The sequence below is a fragment of the Vulpes vulpes genome, chromosome 3, assembly GCF_048418805.1.
Source record: "Vulpes vulpes isolate BD-2025 chromosome 3, VulVul3, whole genome shotgun sequence".
Taxonomy (NCBI): domain Eukaryota; kingdom Metazoa; phylum Chordata; class Mammalia; order Carnivora; family Canidae; genus Vulpes; species Vulpes vulpes.
Genome location: NC_132782.1, coordinates 136,279,874 through 136,299,040, shown reverse-complemented (window position 1 = coordinate 136,299,040; position 19,167 = coordinate 136,279,874). Strand labels below are relative to the sequence as shown.

General features: G+C 39.6%; 1 protein-coding gene across 4 annotated transcripts in view; it reads left to right on the top strand.

Annotated features, from left to right (window-relative positions):
- Positions 1–4,958, top strand: part of SH3GLB1 (SH3 domain containing GRB2 like, endophilin B1) — a 37,334-nt gene extending 32,376 nt beyond the window's left edge. For 3 of the 4 annotated variants that reach the window (XM_026004824.2, XM_026004823.2, XM_026004822.2), the window contains one exon: positions 199–4,958. In XM_026004824.2, the coding sequence (XP_025860609.1) occupies positions 199–306 (108 nt within the window). In that variant the 3' untranslated portion in view covers positions 307–4,958. Of the gene's footprint in view, positions 1–7 lie in introns of all 4 variants that reach the window. The other variant, XR_012000787.1, reaches the window with a different exon arrangement.
- The last annotated feature ends 14,209 nt before the right edge of the window (positions 4,959–19,167 follow it).

The following is a 19,167-nucleotide window of genomic DNA, read 5'->3' as shown; positions in this document are numbered from 1 at the left end:
AAAATAGAATATCACAGAAATATTTAAAGCTTTTAACTGCTAAATAGATTTCTAAAACTGCCTAATAAAATCCTTTCTTTTAGCAAAATTGATGTTTAAAGAATTAATGAATAGTTTAAACAGATTACAGATCTAATTAGTCTTCAATGTACTTATTTTTTAACATAGTTAATAACTGGAAATATTTTTTTTTTGTAGGTAATCACTGTGTTCAGTGTCGTTGGAATGGATTCAGACTGGTTAATGGGGGAAAGGGGAAATCAGAAGGGCAGGGTGCCAATTACCTACTTAGAACTGCTCAATTAAATAGGTGGACTATGGAAAGATTACCCATCGTGACACCAGTATTTATATACAATTAACTCTAAATAAAACAGGTTTAAGTATCTTCTATGTTAATATTCTTAGGAGACTGAAAAGAAAATACCAGCCATCAGAAACCAGCCTTTCTGCCAATAAAATTGCATGGTAAATATTTCATTACAGAATTTATGTTAGTGCTTTCATGCCAAGAATGTTTTCTTACAAAATTCTCTTTCTACTGAGGTTTCACTAATAAGCAGCTTCTACTTTTGAGCTCCAACTTAAAGCAGAAGAACTGTTTTCTACTGAATTTTTCATTAATGGCAAGCTTTTTCTTTTATGTAAAATAAATTTATTGTGAATTGATATCAGTGACTCATTTATTAGGTATGATTAATAGCCAAAGAAGAAAATTAAAATTTGTTTTAAACTATTGGTTTAAACAGAGCTCTAGGATATAAGTCTCTTTTGTGGAAAATATTTCTGAATGTTTCCATAAACAGAAAGGCAGTTATACCATGTTTACCTTGTTTTCCAACAGAAATTGAATTATTTCAATACTGTATCTCAGTGGTTTATTTTGGGGGTCTTGGGGGTTTTTATTAAACACTACTGAATGATTTCTTCTAAATTTAAGAAAAACTAGTCCTTGCAAAGCATTACGGTATTACTCTGGTATATTTTCAGTGAAGGTTCTAAAACCGCCTGGATCAAGTTCAATTCGCTAATCAATCAATGTTTTTTTTAAGATTGTTCAATTGGCACAATTTAACGCATAATCAGAGATCTGCTAAGAATGTACTTCTGTAAAGAGAATTTGTTCTTATGGAACAATCCTTATCAAAAATATGGATTAGTGCAACTACACTTATAGAAGAAAATTATATGCAAACAATACACTTTTGGTTACTCTAATTTTGAATATTTATTAATGAACTTTGGTTATATTGATCAGTGTCTCTGGTTATGAAACGCTAATGAAATTATTAGTGCCACACTTGCAGTCAGAAAATTGCTATTTGGACCATTGCTGTGAATCAGATTGTTTCCATGTTAGGACTTCTACATTCATTCTCATTCACTCATTCATCATTCATTCATTGTTGAGGGCCAAGCACTGTGCTCATCAACTGGGGATACTACCTATATCCCCAAGATGCACAGCCCTTTTCCCTTGCAGACCTTAAGGACCAGAGGAGAATCCAGAAAAATAAGCAGTTACCATATAGCAAAATCCATGTCATGGTAGAAGAAATATGGGGTACTGTGTTTGGGAACTTTGGGAGTCACCTAATTCAGATTTGGGGAGTGGGAGCTGGTTTGGAGAGGAAGTATTCCAGATAGAAGGAAAAAGATGTGCCAGGCCTGGAGCCCAGAGAATGCAGCATATTTTGACAATTAAAAGTAGTTCAGTCTGGCTTACACATGATGTGCTAAAGTGTAGTTCATCCAGAGAATGTTAATGTATTGAAATATTTTTTTGGTACTGAAAAAAAATGATGAACACTTAACACAAAAGGTATTTTAAAATGTGTTTAAGAGCTCCTAATAAGAGCTTTGTAAACGTGTTGATAATAATCTAATTCACAGTCCAAACTTTTAACAATAGTTGTTACCCTCTTATTTCTGTGCTGAGACACATTCCTCTGCAGTTTTAGAATTGTATAAAGACACTTTGATTCACAGTGTGAATCACCATACTCTTAACCTGAAAAGCTATTCAGGCTGGTTAGCTATAGCACCCAGTGAGTGAGCTCTTTATTTCCCCAAAAAGGAAGTTCTACAGCCAGCCTAGTGTACCGTCTTTTATGTGACATGAATCCAGGTGTAGGTTCTAAAAGAGCATACACAAAAACCAGGTCAACTTAAATAGCAACTATAAATTAGGTTTATGGGAAGGGGAAGTAGAGTGGTAAAGGGGGGGTGGGGGGTAGTACAGGTACTGGAGTGAAATTGCCCTGCGTTCAAATCCAGTCTTCTCACATCCTGTGCTCTTTGAGTCCAACTTCCAACTTTGCCTAATGTTTCCTTATTAGTAAATAGGAATAATAATTATGCCACCTTAAAGTTGATGTGAAGACCCTGTAGCAAATGTTAACTTGTATGATAAGGCATTTTTAGGGAAAAGTTTGACACAGAATAGAAACATTCTATAAATAGTTTCCCTTTGTTGGCCTCTGTAGCTTCCTGACCAATCCAGACTGTAGGCCTGGTTTATGACTATACCAGAAATAGCTTTTATACCCATGCTCTTTTCTGCTTATCAACCCTATCTTCTACCCCCTTTAAATCAGGAATTGCATAGATCTAGGTTTAACTTCACCATAGCCAGCATGAGTTGTTACCAGAACCTTCTGTTTTCCATCAAATGAATGTTGATTATAATAACCTAATAATGTGCGGTAGCCTTTAATAATGTTAAGGTTCAGATGCTTCTTGTGCCTTTGTCTACCACAAATCCACGATAATATGTGGACTTGTAATTACATTTACTGCTTTTTATTTTAAAGGGGTTTTGTGTGGTTGTTTTGGGGTTTTTGGTTTTGTTACTTGTGGGCTTTTTATTTAGGTTTTGACTTACAGAGTCATGGGTTTAATTTTTACTCAGGTAAAGCCCCATAAAGGTTCTTAGGCATGGAAGAAAAGCTTGGGAAAGCTAATAATTCATGTTGCAATTTAAAATTATTTAAATAAGCTCTGTGCCCCTGAGCTTAATCTAAGAGTGTAGTAACATGTGAAGGATGCACATACGAATGAAATAATAAACTGGGAAATAATTGTAGGCTCTTTTACAGACAGAAAAAAATGACTGGATTGTCTCTACATTTGTTATCAATCTAGCCTAAAAAGTCATGGTATTAAATCGTTTTTTATGGTGCTAATCAGAAAAATTCATATTGTAGGACATTAGGTCCCACAAATGGGAATGTGCCTCGTTCTGAGTAGCAGGAGAACTAAGAAACCTGAGGCTAGGGTCACCAGTGAGTGAGGCCTGTCCTCACAGTCTGCTGTTATCCACCAGCACAAAGGAACAGAATGTGAACGGAGGAGCTGGTGTGGGAGGGCAAGTCTGAGATACACTGGGAAAGATGACCGTGCAGGACAAGAATCAACCACTTTGTTTACTCAGACCCAGCTTACCTCCATGTGTTGACTGGATTCCTCAAAAATCTCTTCCCTACCTCCCAAATGCTTGCAATTTTGAAATATGTTGCCTAGTACGTAGCACTTGAAGCCTGAGTAAGGAGCCATAATAGCTAGCTAGCTTAGCCTCACTCCATCTCCCAGATGATTAAGTGGCTCCTACCTGAGGTAAGACTCAAGAGGAGGAGGGAGTTGTACCCTTTCTCCCACATTATCCTAAAGAGAAAGTCTCCTCAGTAGGGCAGTGGTTCTCAGTGAGAGACCCCAGAACAGGCAATTGCCACGTCACTTGGGGACTTGCTTAAAATGCTAATTCATATTTCCAAGGACTGTCTACCTTTATCTATACTTAATTTTTTTGTCTTGAAGGGGGCTATTGAATTAGTCTTGGTTCTTCCATGTAACATAAAAATAAGATAAAAACTATCTTCTGGTCTTTAACTGTATTCTAGCAGTGTCATAATTCTATAGTTTTATAATTTATTTGATAAGTAATGTATCTGTCAGTCTAGAATGTAGGCTCCCTGAGGTAGAAGCTGTAATTCTTTTGATCACAAATTTCCAACTCTTAGTACAAGACATAGCACACTGTGTGAACTCAGTAAATACTTGTCAAATGAAAGGGGTGGAAAATGCAATTCCTAAGCCTTATCCATGATTGCTGAATTAAACTCGGGGGTTGGGGGTGGGGAATGCCAGGTAGGGCCTAGCAATCTGTTTTTACAAGTTTGAGAACCACTTGAGTAGAATGACAAAAACTTGCCTTCCACCTTCAGGTACTATCTGACATCACTTGAGAAATTCTCCCTGCCTTCTGCACCGTCGGCCATCACTGCTCTGTGCCTCTCCATAGAGGCATCTTGCTGGGCTCTATTGCAAGTGGGTGTGACGGAATAAGGGTATGCTTAGCCTAAGGAAGGGAAATAGTACTGGGAATGCTAGTACTTGGTTGCTGTGAAAGGTTTCTTAGGAATGGATCCCTTCATCTGAAGAGGGTAAGCACTACCACCACCCACATTTCCACTTAACATGGTGACAATTTGACATCCAAGCACCCTAACTATTCAAGTGATTTCAGACTAACGTTTACATCCCTGTGCCTCAGGTTGCTAAGCTCTTTCATTCCTACTTCACAGGAGACTTTTTAAGAAATGCTAATGCTTTTTTTTTAATAATACAAGTCATAGATGTGTTGATAAAAAGGAAAAAAATGAAAATTTAGTTTAAAAGATAAAAACCACCTATAATCCCACCATCTGGGAGAACTGTTTAGGTGTATAGCCTTCCAGACTTCTGTGCATTTATACATTTTTTTTAATGGAATCAAGTTGTACATACTGTTTTGTAACTTTTTTTCACTTGACAATACCATAACTATCCTACTGTGTCAAATATATTTCTACATCTTTTTTAATGGCTGCACGGTATTCCATCATATGTGCCACATTTTATTAAACTATTGTTGATTTTTAGGTTTCCAATTTTTCACTAATAAACTGCTCTAAAAAACATTGTGTTGCTAAATCTTTTGTGTGTTCTTAATATTTCCTTAAGATGAATACTTGAAAATGGAATTGCTAGTGGAGAGGATATGCCAATTTTTAAAAGCTTTTGTTACTGCCACTTTGCCCCCTAGAAAACTTAACCAACTTACACTTTTATCAGTAGTATATATATATATATATATAACTGTGGGTTGGTTTGTTTTTTGAAGAGTTTCCAACTAAACATTCTTAGGGCCTTCAGTTTAAAAATAAAGTGTAAGACGAAAACAAGGCTGCAAAATTAAAACATGATCAGTCTTCAGTTATTCCAACGTGACATCATTTACTGTTCCACCTTATCTTACGTGCCTTGTGATCCTTTGGGAATATTTGTGGTACTAGCTTGCTCCTTGCTTTAATTCAGTCTCCTGGAAGCACAATTGTCTTTCTGACTTTTGCTGAAATGGTAGAAGGACAATCCTAGTAGACTGGAATATGTGGTCATTCTGATGCTGGCTTATTGGCTTTAGCGTGACCAACACATGTAAAAGTAGAAACTGGGAAAATCAGCAGAACACTGGTTCTCCCACTTGGTTTCCAGCTCTGTGTCATTCAACCTATTTAAGCCTGTTTGTTCAACTCCAGAATGAGAATAATACAGACTTACCTTGTAGGGTAAAGGATTACCTTGTAGGGTTTAAAGGATTACCATGTCATGGACAAAGTGCCTGGCACCCGGTAGATAATTTATTAGGATTTCCGGCTGAGTGTGTTAAAGCAGTTGCTGTTATCAACCGTTGTAAATATCACTGCCATTGCCAAGTCTTCCTGGGAGCTGTCATAACCAATGAATATTTCCTGTTATATCCTATACTATAAAATCTAATTCTTGAAAAAGCTACCTAATTTTTCCCCACTCAGGTATTCAAGTACCTAGCCAGATAAAACTCCCAGACAAGGTGTATAATAGATTTCAACTGCTGTGCTTTTATGGCCATGTATCAAAGTGGTAATCCTGTTACTCTAAAATGCTGAGCTGCACATGCCAACCATGCCAAAGTTCCCCTTCTAATTGGAACTGCCCCATTCTTGTCTATGAGAACCTGGCGTAGAAGAAGGCTCGGCTCAATAAAGATAATGGCAATTAGCTAAATCCCAATAGCATCTCCAGAACTACAGAATTGATCTCTAATGAAAATTTTATTTAGATGTGTCTGAATTCTAAGAGTTGCTCAGCAGTATTTCCAAAAGAGATGTTTCAGGGTTAACAGCTACAGTAATCATAGCAGACAAAGCCCCAGAAGCCAACTCCTTGTCACATTTGGATGAACCCCCAGTAATTTTAGCCTCTGGTTTGTTGATTATAACTGGGAGCTACTCAGCCAATAAAAAGTAGTAAGGAGGGATGCCTGGATGGCTCAGTCAGTTAAGCTGCCGCTTTTGGCTCAGGTCATGATCCTGGGACCCTAGGATAGAGCCCCAGGTTCCATGAAGCTCCTTGCTCAGCGGGGAGTCTGCTTGTCCCACCTACCCCCCACCATGTTCTGTCTCTCAAAAAAAAAAAAAAATTGAGTAGTAAGAGAACTGAAGAGGGATATAAGTAAGGAGGCCTTAAGAGGAGGCTTCAGGTTTGTGAGAACAAAGAAATTAAATTATGAGGTCAAAGAAAATGGGCTGTTACAAGCAACTTTTTGGAAGCCTGGTGCACCCTGGTTCAATGCAGGTGTTTCTGCCTAATTCCACATTCTAGTGACATTGTCTGAAACTCGAGCAGTAGTAGGTAGTCCCCAGCAACCACATACTCCGATGGCTGCTTGCCTTCAGTGTAGTTTCCTCTGTTCAAGCTGCCTGAAGACCTCACTTGTTAAGAGCAAGCGCAAAGGCTCCCTCCTCTATGAAGATAATCTGGACTCCCTCAGGCAGAATTAATTACCCATATATATACACGTGTAACTCAACTATGGCATTTATTGCTTTGAATTGCAATTACTTGCTAACCTAACTGAGCTCAAGGGCAGAGACTCTGTGTCCCCTAAGTCCTAGCACACCTGAAGCTGAATTTCAGCAATCCCCATAGTTGCTTCCAGCATTCTAATTTCTACAAAAGATCCATTAATGATTCAGACTTGGTGCTATTATATGTGTGTTTGCCCTAAGAAGCACTGCTCCTTTTGCACATCAGTATCATAGAAAATGCATGTGTACTTTTCTTTGAAAATAAACTCCAAAATCAATCATCATTATTACATCCGGTTGACTCTAGTTCACTTTAAACAATGCTCATCATTGTATTTTGCAAAACCATAGTTTATTAGGGAATGGAGATATTTGTGCTGGTTAGATCTTTACTTCAAGTTAAATTTAGAATTAGTCATCTCAAATCAAGATTAGGTTACTATGTCATTAACATTTCCATGTAAATATCCTCTATAAAATGGGTTAACTTTCCTTCCTGTCTCTTCTCTACTTTTTTCATCTTACCTTTCTATTTCTGTGTATACGCTCTCTCCCTTCTTTCCAAAAGATTAGATGGTTAGGAGAATGTATACCACATAATAGGGAAAAGGTCAATGTACAAAAGAAAAATGATTAAGTAGGGGTGCCTGGGTGGCTTACCTGGTTGAGCATCTGACTCTTGATTTTAGCTCAAATCCTGATCGCAGGGTCCTAGGATTGAGTCCCAAGTCCAGCTCCTACTCAGCATGGAGTCTGCTTGAGATTCTCTCCCTTTCCTTTTGCCCCTCCCCCACACTCTTGCTTGCTCTTTCTCTCTCTAGAATACATAAATCTTTAAAAAAGAAAAATGATTTTTTTAAAGTATGATAGATTTTGCTCAACTGCTATTCCTGAGTGGCAAATCTGACTCAGATTTTAGCAGCCAAAGAAAAGAAGGAAGCAGGTCAAACTTAAAATTGACCATTCACATATAGAAATATACTGGAGCTCAGAAGGCCACTCAAAGAGGTGGCACCAAAGACAACATCAAGCACCAAAGCAAAGTTAAATAAAGAGGCCAGAGCTCTTGCCCTGATTCGGGGAATAAATGTTACATGACTGCTATATTGCAGTTTTCATCAACCTGGGAGTATAAATGAGCACAAAATGATTCATTTAACACCCCGAAACACAATGACTTCAAGCCTTCCCCTGTCAAGGATTCCCCTTCCCTACATATTTCTAACAATCTCCAGGGACATTTAATATCCACAGATCAATATTTCTACCCACTAGTGCAGAAGGGGTTGAGGGACCTCCCTCCTGCCTCATTCCAGGACAGCTTCAGCCCTCCACCCTCCTCACACTCCTATTCCAGTTGCCTTGAAAACTGCCAGTGTGGCAAGGGTCCAGCAGGCTGTCAACTGGTAAAACTGGAAGGTCACCATTGGCCTCTGATGTAACATTCTACAGAATTTGAGTAGGGAATGCTGTTTTAATTAACATAATTTAATTGGAGGCAATAAAGTTGTTCATCATGACTCAAAGTCTTAGTTGTTACATGATAGAGCTTTTTCCCCCCACACCTATGCAACTCATGAGGGCCCACCACCTTGGCAACACATGGTGACAGGGAACTTACCCAGATACCAGTGCTTCTAATCCACCATTAATCCACCCCCTTCTTCAATGCTATCTACAGTTCCCCGTGCCAGCTTCACTGCTCCCTCGGAGGTGGAAATCAGGGCTCTATGGCATGATAAGCCATTCCTTTCCCCTTATGCTCAACTGAAGGTCTCTCAAAGCACAGCTCCCTAAGTTCAAGTGTTCTTTCAGTTAATACACACACAGCCAATTCTTTCAGGAACAAACCCTGATGTGAGGTTGGCTGGTGAAGACAAATTTCACTATTGCATACTTTACAGTGTTCACTTGGAACCAAGACTCTTCATCCCATAGCCTTTGCTGGGAGTGGGGGGACAGAGAGGAGCTGCTCATCAGTCCACAGGCACACATTCTTTTATTGTACTTTGCTTTATTATGCTTCACGGGTATTGCAGTTTTGACAAATTGAAGGTTTGTGGCAACGCTGCATTGAACAAGTCTATCCATGCCATTTTACCAACAGCATTTGCTCTCATCTCATCTCTTTGTCATATTTTGGTAAGTCTTTCAATATTTCAAACTTTTTCATTATTAGTGTATTTGTTATGGTGATCTGTAATAAGTGGTTTTTTTTTTTTTACTTTTTAAAGCCAAAAAAAATTGAGTATAGTTGGCACACAATTTTGCATTAGTTTCAGGTGTACAATATAATGATTCGACCAGTTTATATATATATCCTATACTCACCACAAGTGTAGCTGCCATCTGTCACTATTCCATCATTATTACAATCTTACTGACTCTATTCCCTATGCTGTACCTTCCATTCCCATGACTTATTCATTCCATAACTGGAAGTGTGTATCTCACATTCTCCTTCACCCATTTTGCTTGTCCCACCTTCACCCTCCCCTCTGGCAACTACAACTTGTGATCAGTGATCTTTGATGTTACTATAGTAATTGTTTTGAGGCACCGTAAAGGGCACTCATATAAGATGGAGAACTAATTAGTAAATGCTGTGTTTGTTCTGACTTCTCTACCAATAAGCCATTCCCCTTTCTCCCTCCCCCTATTTCCTTGAGACACAACTAATATTGATATTAAACCAATTAATAACCCTACAAGGGCCTTTTAGTATTCAAGTGAAAGGAAGAGTGATATGTCTCTCACTTTAAATTGAAAGCTCAAAATGATTAAGCTTAGTAAGGAAGGCATGTTGAAATCCAAGGTGGGCTAAAAGCTAGGCCTCTTGTGCCAAGCAGTTAACCAAGTTGTGAATGGAAAGAAGTTCTTGAAGGAAATTAAAAGTGTTGCTCCAGTGAACATACAAATGATAAGAAAGTGAAACAGCCTCCTTGCTGATATGGAGAAAGTTGTAATGGTCTGGATGGAAGATCAGACCAGCCACCACAATTCCCTTAAGCCGAAGCCTAATCCAGAGCTGGGTCCTAACTCTCTTCAATTCTGTGAAGGCTCAGAGAGGTGAGGACGCTGCAGGAGAAAAGTTGGCAGCTAGCAGAGGTTGGCTCTGAAGTTTAAGAGAAGAAGCTCTCTCTCCGACATAAGCACAAGGTAAAGCAGCAAGTGCTGATGTAGAAGCTGCAGCAAGTTATCCAGAAGATCAAGCTATGAAGATTCATGAAGGTGACTACACTAAACAACAGATTTTCAATGTAGATGAAACAGCCTTCTATTGGAAGAAGACACCATCTAGGAATTTTTATCTAGAAAGGAGAGGCCAATGCCTAGCTCTGAGGTTCAGAGATTGCTGACTCTGTTATTAGGGGCTAATGCAGCTGATGACTTTAAGCTGAAGCCAAGGCTCATTTAACATTCTCAACCCTAGGGCCCCTAAGAATTATGCTTAATCTACTTTGCCTGTGCTCTCAAAATGGAACACCAGCCTGGATGACAGCACATCTGTCTACAACATAGTTTATTGAATATTTTAAGCCCACTGTTAAGACCTACAACTCAGAAAAAAAGATTCCTTTCAAGATACTTCTGCTCATTGACAATGCACCTGGTCATTCAAGAGCTCTGATGTGGATATACAATGAGATTAATGTTGTTTTTATGCCTGTTAACACAACATCCATTCCGTAGCCCATGATCAAAGAGTAATTTCAACTTTTGAGTCTTACCACTTAAGAAATCTATTTCATAAGGCACAGATGGTGATTTCTCTGATGTATCTTGGCAAAGTAAATGGGAAAACTTCTGGAAAGGATTCACCATTCTAGATGGTATTAATAACATTTGTGATTCATGTGAAGAGGTCATTAAATCAACATGAACAGGAGTTTGGAAGAAGTTGATTCCCACCCTCATTAATGATTTGGCGGGATTCAGGACTTCAGTGGAGGCAGTGACAGCAGATAGGGTGGAAACAGCAAGAGAACTAGAAGTGGAGCTTGAAGATGTGACTGAATGACTGCAATCTCATGGTCAAACTTTCATGGGTGCGGAGTTGCTTCACAGGAATGAGCAAAGACAATGGTTTCCTGAGATGGAATCTACTCCTAGTGTAGGTGCTTTGAAGATTGCTGACAACAAAGGATTGTGAATGTTACAGAAACTTAGTTAATAAAGCAGCAGCTGGGTTTAAGAGGACTGACTCTAATTTTGAAACGAGTTCTACTGTGGTAAAATGCTATCAAGTGGCACAATAACAGAAAAGTTATTCTTGAAAGGAGGGGTCAATCGACGTGGCAAACACACTGTTGTTTAAAATTGCCAGTCACCCCAACTTTCAGCAACCACCACCCTCCAGTCAGCAGCCATCGACATCGAAACATGACCTTCCACCAGCAACAAGGTTATGACTTATTGAAAGCTCATGTGATGGTTAGCATTTTTTTAGCAATAAAGTACTTTTTAATTAAGGTAAGTACATTTTTAAAGACATAATGCTATTGCACACTTAATAGACTTCAGTATAATGTAAACATAACTTTTGTATGCACTGGGAAACCAAAAACTTCATTTGACTCGTTTTATTGCAATATTTGCTTCATTACAGTGGTCTGGAACCAAATCTACAATATGTCCGAAGTGTGCCTATATTTGAACCTCAGTATTGTGAGCAATAGAGTCCTATCCTATTGCAAAGCTATAAAATGTTATTATTACTATTCTTCCCAGACAATATGGCTCCTCGCAAAACCACCTAGCACAGAAATTAAGACTATATGTAGACTTTGGTATCAAGTCCTCAGGTGATCTGGTGCATGTTGAAGTTGGAGAACTGCTGATCTTGAGGATTAAAGAAAACAGTTCATGAGGAGACTTGACTCAGTAATTGGCACCTGGTAAATTACAATTTCTCTTATTATTACTATTATTGTTGTCACTATCAGAATTTCTAAAGCAATGAATGAACTATACACACCTCAACGTTCCATATATATATTTTTATTACCAAGATTTTCATAAGAATTTGGCAGCTGAATATTTGAAGCTCTCTGATGAGAAGGAATACAAATCCGTATGTGTTAACCAATCATGTAGAAAATGAGTTGAAATTATTTCTACTAAAAATTAACCAACTGAAAGTACAGAAAATCAGTCAATCTCTGCAAAAAGGGGTGATTAGAGAAAGGGTCAAGATTTTTCTTGGAAAATGGTCCATGCTGTACTTACAGGAATAGAAAACTGAGACATTGAAGTTCCAATGTTTATATCATAGAATACACCCATGATCATTTTGACTGAAATTTTATGAAAGTATGTGTTGCCAGTTGCATTTTATAGATATGAAACAATTTCAATGATGTGATCATAAAATGGTTAACTTTATTCCATATAACTTCCTGAAGAATGTGTCAAGATAGATTTGTTTCATAATTCAGCCCCTGAGAAATTAAATGAATTTATCTTCCACTTAGGGTGTGTGGATATAAACCAATTATATACTGCAGAGACTAAGATGCTTGTGGTTTTAGAAGAGTTCATCATAAGCCATTCCTTCTGAGAGCATTTAGATAGCAAGTCCAGTAAAAATTAAATTTGTGGTTATGTACCCCTCAGGCAAATTATTCACTTAACCTGGCAGACTAACAGGTTCCTCATCTGTAGAATGAAAAGATGGAGCCCAGTGATCTCTATCATCCTTCTAGCTCTTGCATCCTGAGTTACTCTACGCAAGGCAAACTTGTTCCTGTTTTAGTAACAACTGATGCTAAACCCCAAATTATTAATTAACTTAAACAGCAATTAACTTAAACAATAGATTATCCTGTTGGCAGCTAATCAGTGGGACTGTTTTATTTATTTTGATTTTAGAGAACAAAACTCCTCAGTGTGAATTTTCTAGAAAATACTGAATGACAGCTTGTGAGAGATTCCTTTGGAAATCCCTCTCCCCCTGAATTGACAGAGCCTAACTAGCCTTCACCTCAGAGGGAAAGAACTCACTTTGGGCTCAGGCTTTCTGAAGCGTTCTAATGAGCAAATGTGAATGGTGGCACTAATGGTCTTGGTTGGGCATTGTTGAGTTTTTATGTTCCTTTGAAAAATATTGCTAACATTTTTTGAACAGTTTATGCACATTACCTTCTTTAAATCTGGCAAAGGTATCCTTGGCCCCATTTTACAGACAAGGAAACAAAGTTTAGAGAGCCACAGAGCCAGATAGCGGCAGAGCCGGGTCTCATTCCTTGTCTTTCCACCCCAAAACCCAAGCTTTTAATCAGTGTGTAACACAGACACCATTTTTTTTCTATGTGTCTCCAAATATGGCCAACATCCTATTATTTTCTTCACTACTCCTGGGCTAGTAACTTTTCTTGGAGCAGGAAAAAAATATGTTTTTGACACGAAGTAGCTATAAATTACCACTTAACCAACTAAAAAAAAAAAAAAAAATACCTACAAAGTTGATCAAGCCAAATGGGGATCGTTCATTAACCACCATAGCTGAAAGGGCAATGAATTCAGCCTTGACTTAAATCAGGGGTTCTCAAAGTGCAGTCCTCAGAATCTCTGGGAGTGAGATCTAGCCATCCTGCATTTCAACAAGCTCTCCAAGTGATTCTGATGCACATGTTGGAGAACTACTTATTTAAATAAAGCAAAGGGACTACATCTACCTTTTTATCTTTCACATTAAAGCTGACCTACCTGTGGAAACAGTAAGGAGTAATGACAGTCCCCAAAAATCACCCTGAACTATTAAATTAAGCTGAAATGTAATATCATTTTACTGACTCTATCAATTAAATAGGCCATTACTAATGAGAAATTTGGTGAGCAAGTGAGAATGCTCAGAATACAATCTTACCAGGAACAGGGAAAGAGACCATGGATTAAAAGAGTTTATTCCAGGGGCGCCTGGGTGGCTCAATTAGTTAAGCCCCTGACTCTTGATTACTATGGTAATGCCACACTTCAGGGTTTGCCGAACACATGGCACAGTTGTCTGCTTACCACTTGAGAGTTGGAGGAGCCACTGGTCACATCCATATTTCCCTAGACTGGAGAACATATAGCCAGCAATAGTGCATGCATTCCAATGCAATAATGCAAAAAAAAAAAAAAAAATCCCCTTAGATTAGTAATTGGAAGGGATGCCTGGGTGGCTCAGTGGTTGACCATCTGCCTTCAGCTGAGGGCATGATCCCAGTTTGGGGATCCAGTCCCACATCAGGCTCCCTGCGAGGAGCCTGCTTCTCCCTCTGCCTGTGTCCCTGCCTCTCTCTGTGTCTCTCATGAATAAATAAAAACATAAAAAATGGTTCGTAATGGGCAAATATTAGTACTGACCCAGAAATTTATTAAGCTCTTAGCAGCCATGTGTCTATCTTAGAAACCCAGCTGGCTGTGGTGGAGAGATCTCCTTCCATCTGTGATCACTTGTCTTCATCTGTGTTAGCTTCACATTACTGATACACGAACCACAGTTATAAGCAAGTAGTGGGCAGGGATTCCTTTGCTGGTCTTTCCTACCTGCGTCCCAGCTTCCTCTCTCCCAAAAGCCCTATCAAGAGAGACCTTGCAACTTAAGAAAAAAGTGAAATAATAATAGCTACTATGATTTAAGTGCTTCCAGCATGGCAGGCACTGTGCTAAAAGTGATTTACACCCATTATCTCATTCTAACAACCTGTGAGGTGAGTAGCACTCTTATCTCTCTTTTACAAAAAGGGAAATAAAGGCTCTTAAATCACCCATCTGATAGAGTGGCAGAGACTGGGATTTGACCCAAGGCTCCCTACCTCCAAAAGTCCTGCTCTAATTTCTACACTAAGAGTTCCCCCAATGAACTATTACACCATTAAGCCTAAGCAATGTTTAAAATGGATAGGAGCAGACACTTATTCTCTGGCCATGATAGAGTGCAGCTTCTAAAATGCAGCGAAACATACTATTCAACCACAGTTGATGGTTCCTGCCCAGTGGGTGCTATTCCAGGAAATGGTTTCTCTTCCCTCCTGTCTCTTAACCCATTCTGGTGCCTCCAGGGGGTTGGGAAACCCCCTTTCTTAAAGTAACCAGGGACCCTCCTAGCCTCCTCATTAGTGTAGGAAATGAGTGCCTCTTCTCCAGTCTATCAGCTCATCTCAGTAAGTGAGCTTTCCCAAGAGTCTTTGGAAGGGTGGTTGCTCAAGACTCAGAGCACATTTATATGTAATAAATGGTGACAAGGCTCCCAAGTCAGTGCACCAAAGTCCATTTAACCGATAATGTGCCTAAAATAGTATTAATAGTTAGAACAGTCCAGGACAATGTAAGGTTGCTGAAGACCCTAAATTCATCCGAGCCCAGGGTTTTTCATGCCTCTTTAGTCCTTGGACAGTGACAGGGATGTAGTAGGAAATAACAATAGCTAGTATTTATTGGGCATTTGCCAAGTGCTTGAAACTACATGCATTTGACCTTCGCAGCAGCTCTAGACAATAAGTATGAAAATTAACCTCCAGAAACGGAGGCCCAGAGAAGCTAAGCGACTTCCCAAAGTCATGGAGGAGATAAGCAATAGAGGCAGGAACAGAGCCCAGGAGTCTGGATCCAAAACCAGTGTGACTAAGAAGTGTGCTGTATTTCCCAGCAGGCCGTATCTGCTGTCTTAGGGTTGGGGAGAAAGCCCATGGGAGCTCTACCTTGCAGGCAGCCACCATGTTGTGCGCAGGGTAATTCCACAAGCCAGCAGTGGGGAATGGGTGGAAGGGAGCCCAGGGGAATCCCTCCACAAAGGTAGGAAGAGTGTTACAACCACACAAGCTCTGGTGCCTTGGGGACAGGGGAGTGTCAGTGTGATAGCCATAGGAGATGATGGAGCTGCTTGTACTGGAGAGAACAGGTTGGTCTTTTCTTCACAGTTTCTAATGCTGCTCTGAGCCATGGTCTTGGGCAAGTTGGGTTACTGCTCTATAAAATAAGCACTGTAACAGTTCTCACCTCTAGGGTCTTTATGGGGATTAAATGAGATAAGTCACCAGAAATACTCTGCACAGTGCCTGGCACCCACTGCACAGTGCCTTGCACACACATTATATGCACGTGTCTTCGTATAATTATAACCATTATCATTACAACAGGATATCATCCGACTCTGAAGAAAGCCAAAACCCACTGGAAAGTCCTTCTCAATAGACAATGGTAAGACAAGCTTGAAGGGAAGGAGGTTTTGCCCCTAAACTGTGCTATCGTGCTGAATGGCAGCACAGGGCTCACCCTCCTTTGCCTCAGTTAATGAGGGCCATAATTCCAGCCTCCTTTCCCAGCAGACCTCTTACCAGCACCACCAGAAAAAGGCATAATGAATTGGCATGAGTCCCTCCTCTTTATTTCTGCTTCTGTGCTCTCAGAGGTTAGGGCTAAGAAGCTGTGAGATGGAGGGACACTGGTTGGCAGGAGAAAGAAGACAGCCAAGCCAAGCAGGCCCGGAATAATCAGGCTTGAGACCAGGCCATAATTTACTACAAAATGGTCTCTAATGGTGATGGGAGATGGGATGAGAACAGAGAAGGGAAAACAGATGCCTCTTGAAGTTTTTCATCAAAAATCTAATGAACCATACTTTATGAATGCAATGGTGTTTTACGATCTACTCTGCAGTTCTTTTAAATGTCTAGGTCCAGGGCCAGCTCTCTGAGCTTTTTCCATCCAGTGCTGAGAGGGCTGTTATCTTTGCCACTGCTAATGGTATTCTTTGGAAAAGAAAGAAAGAAAGAGAGAGAAAGAAAGAAAGAAAGAAAGAAAGAAAGAAAGAAAGAAAGAAAAGGAAAGGAAAGAAAAAAAGAGAAAGGAAAGCCATGATGAATGTGTCCTAAGCTTAACATTTGGTTTTGCCATCTCATTATACATTAGTTGAAGAGGCTTTTGGAAGACACAACAGAGACATTATATGTAAATCAATAACAATTTTTCTTTTGTGTTCAAATCATGAATACTGACTAGCCAATTTTCATGGCATCTCTATAAGATAAGTGAGTTTTATTATCCTGTTCCAATTCAATTCTTCTTCAGGGTTTTAATCAGCCTAAGCGATTTTATTTTAATTTATCTACATGAAATGATTTTTGCCAGCACCCTACATTTTCATCAGATTTTCTTGTCATAGCCGGATACAGCTGGTACAGACAGTTAAATGCTGCAGAATGAGGCAGACTGATGAGGATGGAAAATCAAATAAGGCATCAGCCTGAGCCACTGTAAATGGTTGGAGAGGCCAAGAGAGGGGGCATGACCCACCTGGAAGTGGTATCCGTACAATCTAAATCTACAAAATTATTAACAGAGATGAAAAAGGCGAGCCCAGGCAAGAGTCATAATAGGTGAGAATACAGGGCTCTTGACAGATGTAGAAGATTGTCCCAAAAAGTGGGTGTACCTCTGTCCCTCTTTTCCATGGATGCTGCGTTGATGCTGGGCTGGATCTTGTGACCGCCTTTGTCCAGTGAAATGCGGAAAGCACATAAATGGCAGCTGTAATGGGTTTGCATAGTTGGGCTTGCCTTCTTGGGCTTCTACCAGCACCACGAGAATACCCAACCCTGATAGCACTAGTTCAAGCAGGATGAGACACTTGTGGGGGAGAACTGGACCACACCTACAGCTCTGAGCGGGCACCGACAAACACACGTGTATTGAGCATATTATATACAGCAAGGTCTTGGGGCTCCAAAACCTTCACAAGGGCCGTCTCCTATGCCTGGATTACCCTTCACTGTATTCTTCCAGTAGAGGGTTATTGCCTTCTCACCCTGCCAGCCTCCACGTGAATGTCACTTTCTCAGAGACCCTGCCCTGACACCTTCCTGCACCCTCCTGCAGTCTAAATTATGTCCCTCTGTTAATTCTTTCTTTGTGTGTGTGTGTGTGTGTTAATTCTTTCTAAACACACCTAGTTCTTTTCCTTCATTGAACTCACCACAATCTGTTTAATGCCTGTCCTTCCAGTAGATCACACTCCATGAGAGGGAGGAGCATATTTTATGCATCATGTAGTTCTAGCACAGTCCGTAGCATATAATAAGTACTTAGTATATATTTATAGAATGAAGTACACCAAGCACTTTTCAGGATCATGGAGCCATAACTACTACAGTGATGGACACGGAGCCCTTCTTGCAAAGAGCTATGAATCTACAGGACCAAACCATCAGGCATTGCAGTGGTAGGTTAGAACTACTTAATACCTTTCTGCCTTTGGTAAGTATTGACCCAAGGGATTGAGGTAAAATATCTGGTTAGCTATTGATGTGTAACAAACAAATTATGCCAAAATTTAGTGGTTTAAAGGAACAATGATTTTATTATCTTTCAAGTTTCTTATAGGTCAGGAATTTGGGGAAGATCCTAGCTGGACTGCTCTGGTTCAGGCCCTCTCAAGAGGTTACAGTCAGATGGTGGCTGGAGAAGCCAGAACTGGCCAGTATATGGCCCATATCTAAGGGCCACTTCATGTGGTATGTCTACATGAGCGAGTTTGGACTTCCTCACAGCATGGTGGCTTCAGAGAGTTAGACCATTTCCATGGTGGCTCAATAATCTACTGCAAGTTTTCCAGTAAGCAAGGCGGAAACTACATCACACATTTTTTTAGTTGTGGTTAAAAAAACATGTACAATTTTCCATCCTAACCACTTTCGAGTGTACAGGTTAGTTGTATATATTCACATTGTTGTGTAACTAATCTCTAGAATATTATCATCTTGCAAAACTGAAATTCCGCACTCATTAAACAACTCCTTATTTTCCCCACTCCCTAGCACCTCACAACCACTATTCTCTTTTCTGTTCCTATGAATTTGACTATTCTAGGAAACCCATGTAAGTGGAATTATAAAGGTCCATCCTTTTGTGGTTGGTTTATTTCACTTAGCCTAATGTCTTCAAGATTCATTCATATTGTAGCATGTGTCAGAATTTCCTTTCTTTTTAAGGTTGAATAATATTACATTGCATGTATATGCCACATTCTGTTTATTAGTTGACATTTTAGTTGCTTCCTCCTCTTGGCTATTGCAGATAATGCTGTTGTGAGCTTGAGTGTGTAAATATCTATTTGAGTCCCTGTTTACTGTATTATCTTCAGTGACTTAGCCTCAGAATTTTAATAACATCACTTATTCCAATGTCATAAGCCCGCCCAGATTCAAAGGGAAAAGCATAGTATCTACCTCTTGATAGGAGGAGTTTAAAAGCACCTTATAAGAAGAGCATGTAGAGCAGGAGATCTCGTGGCAGC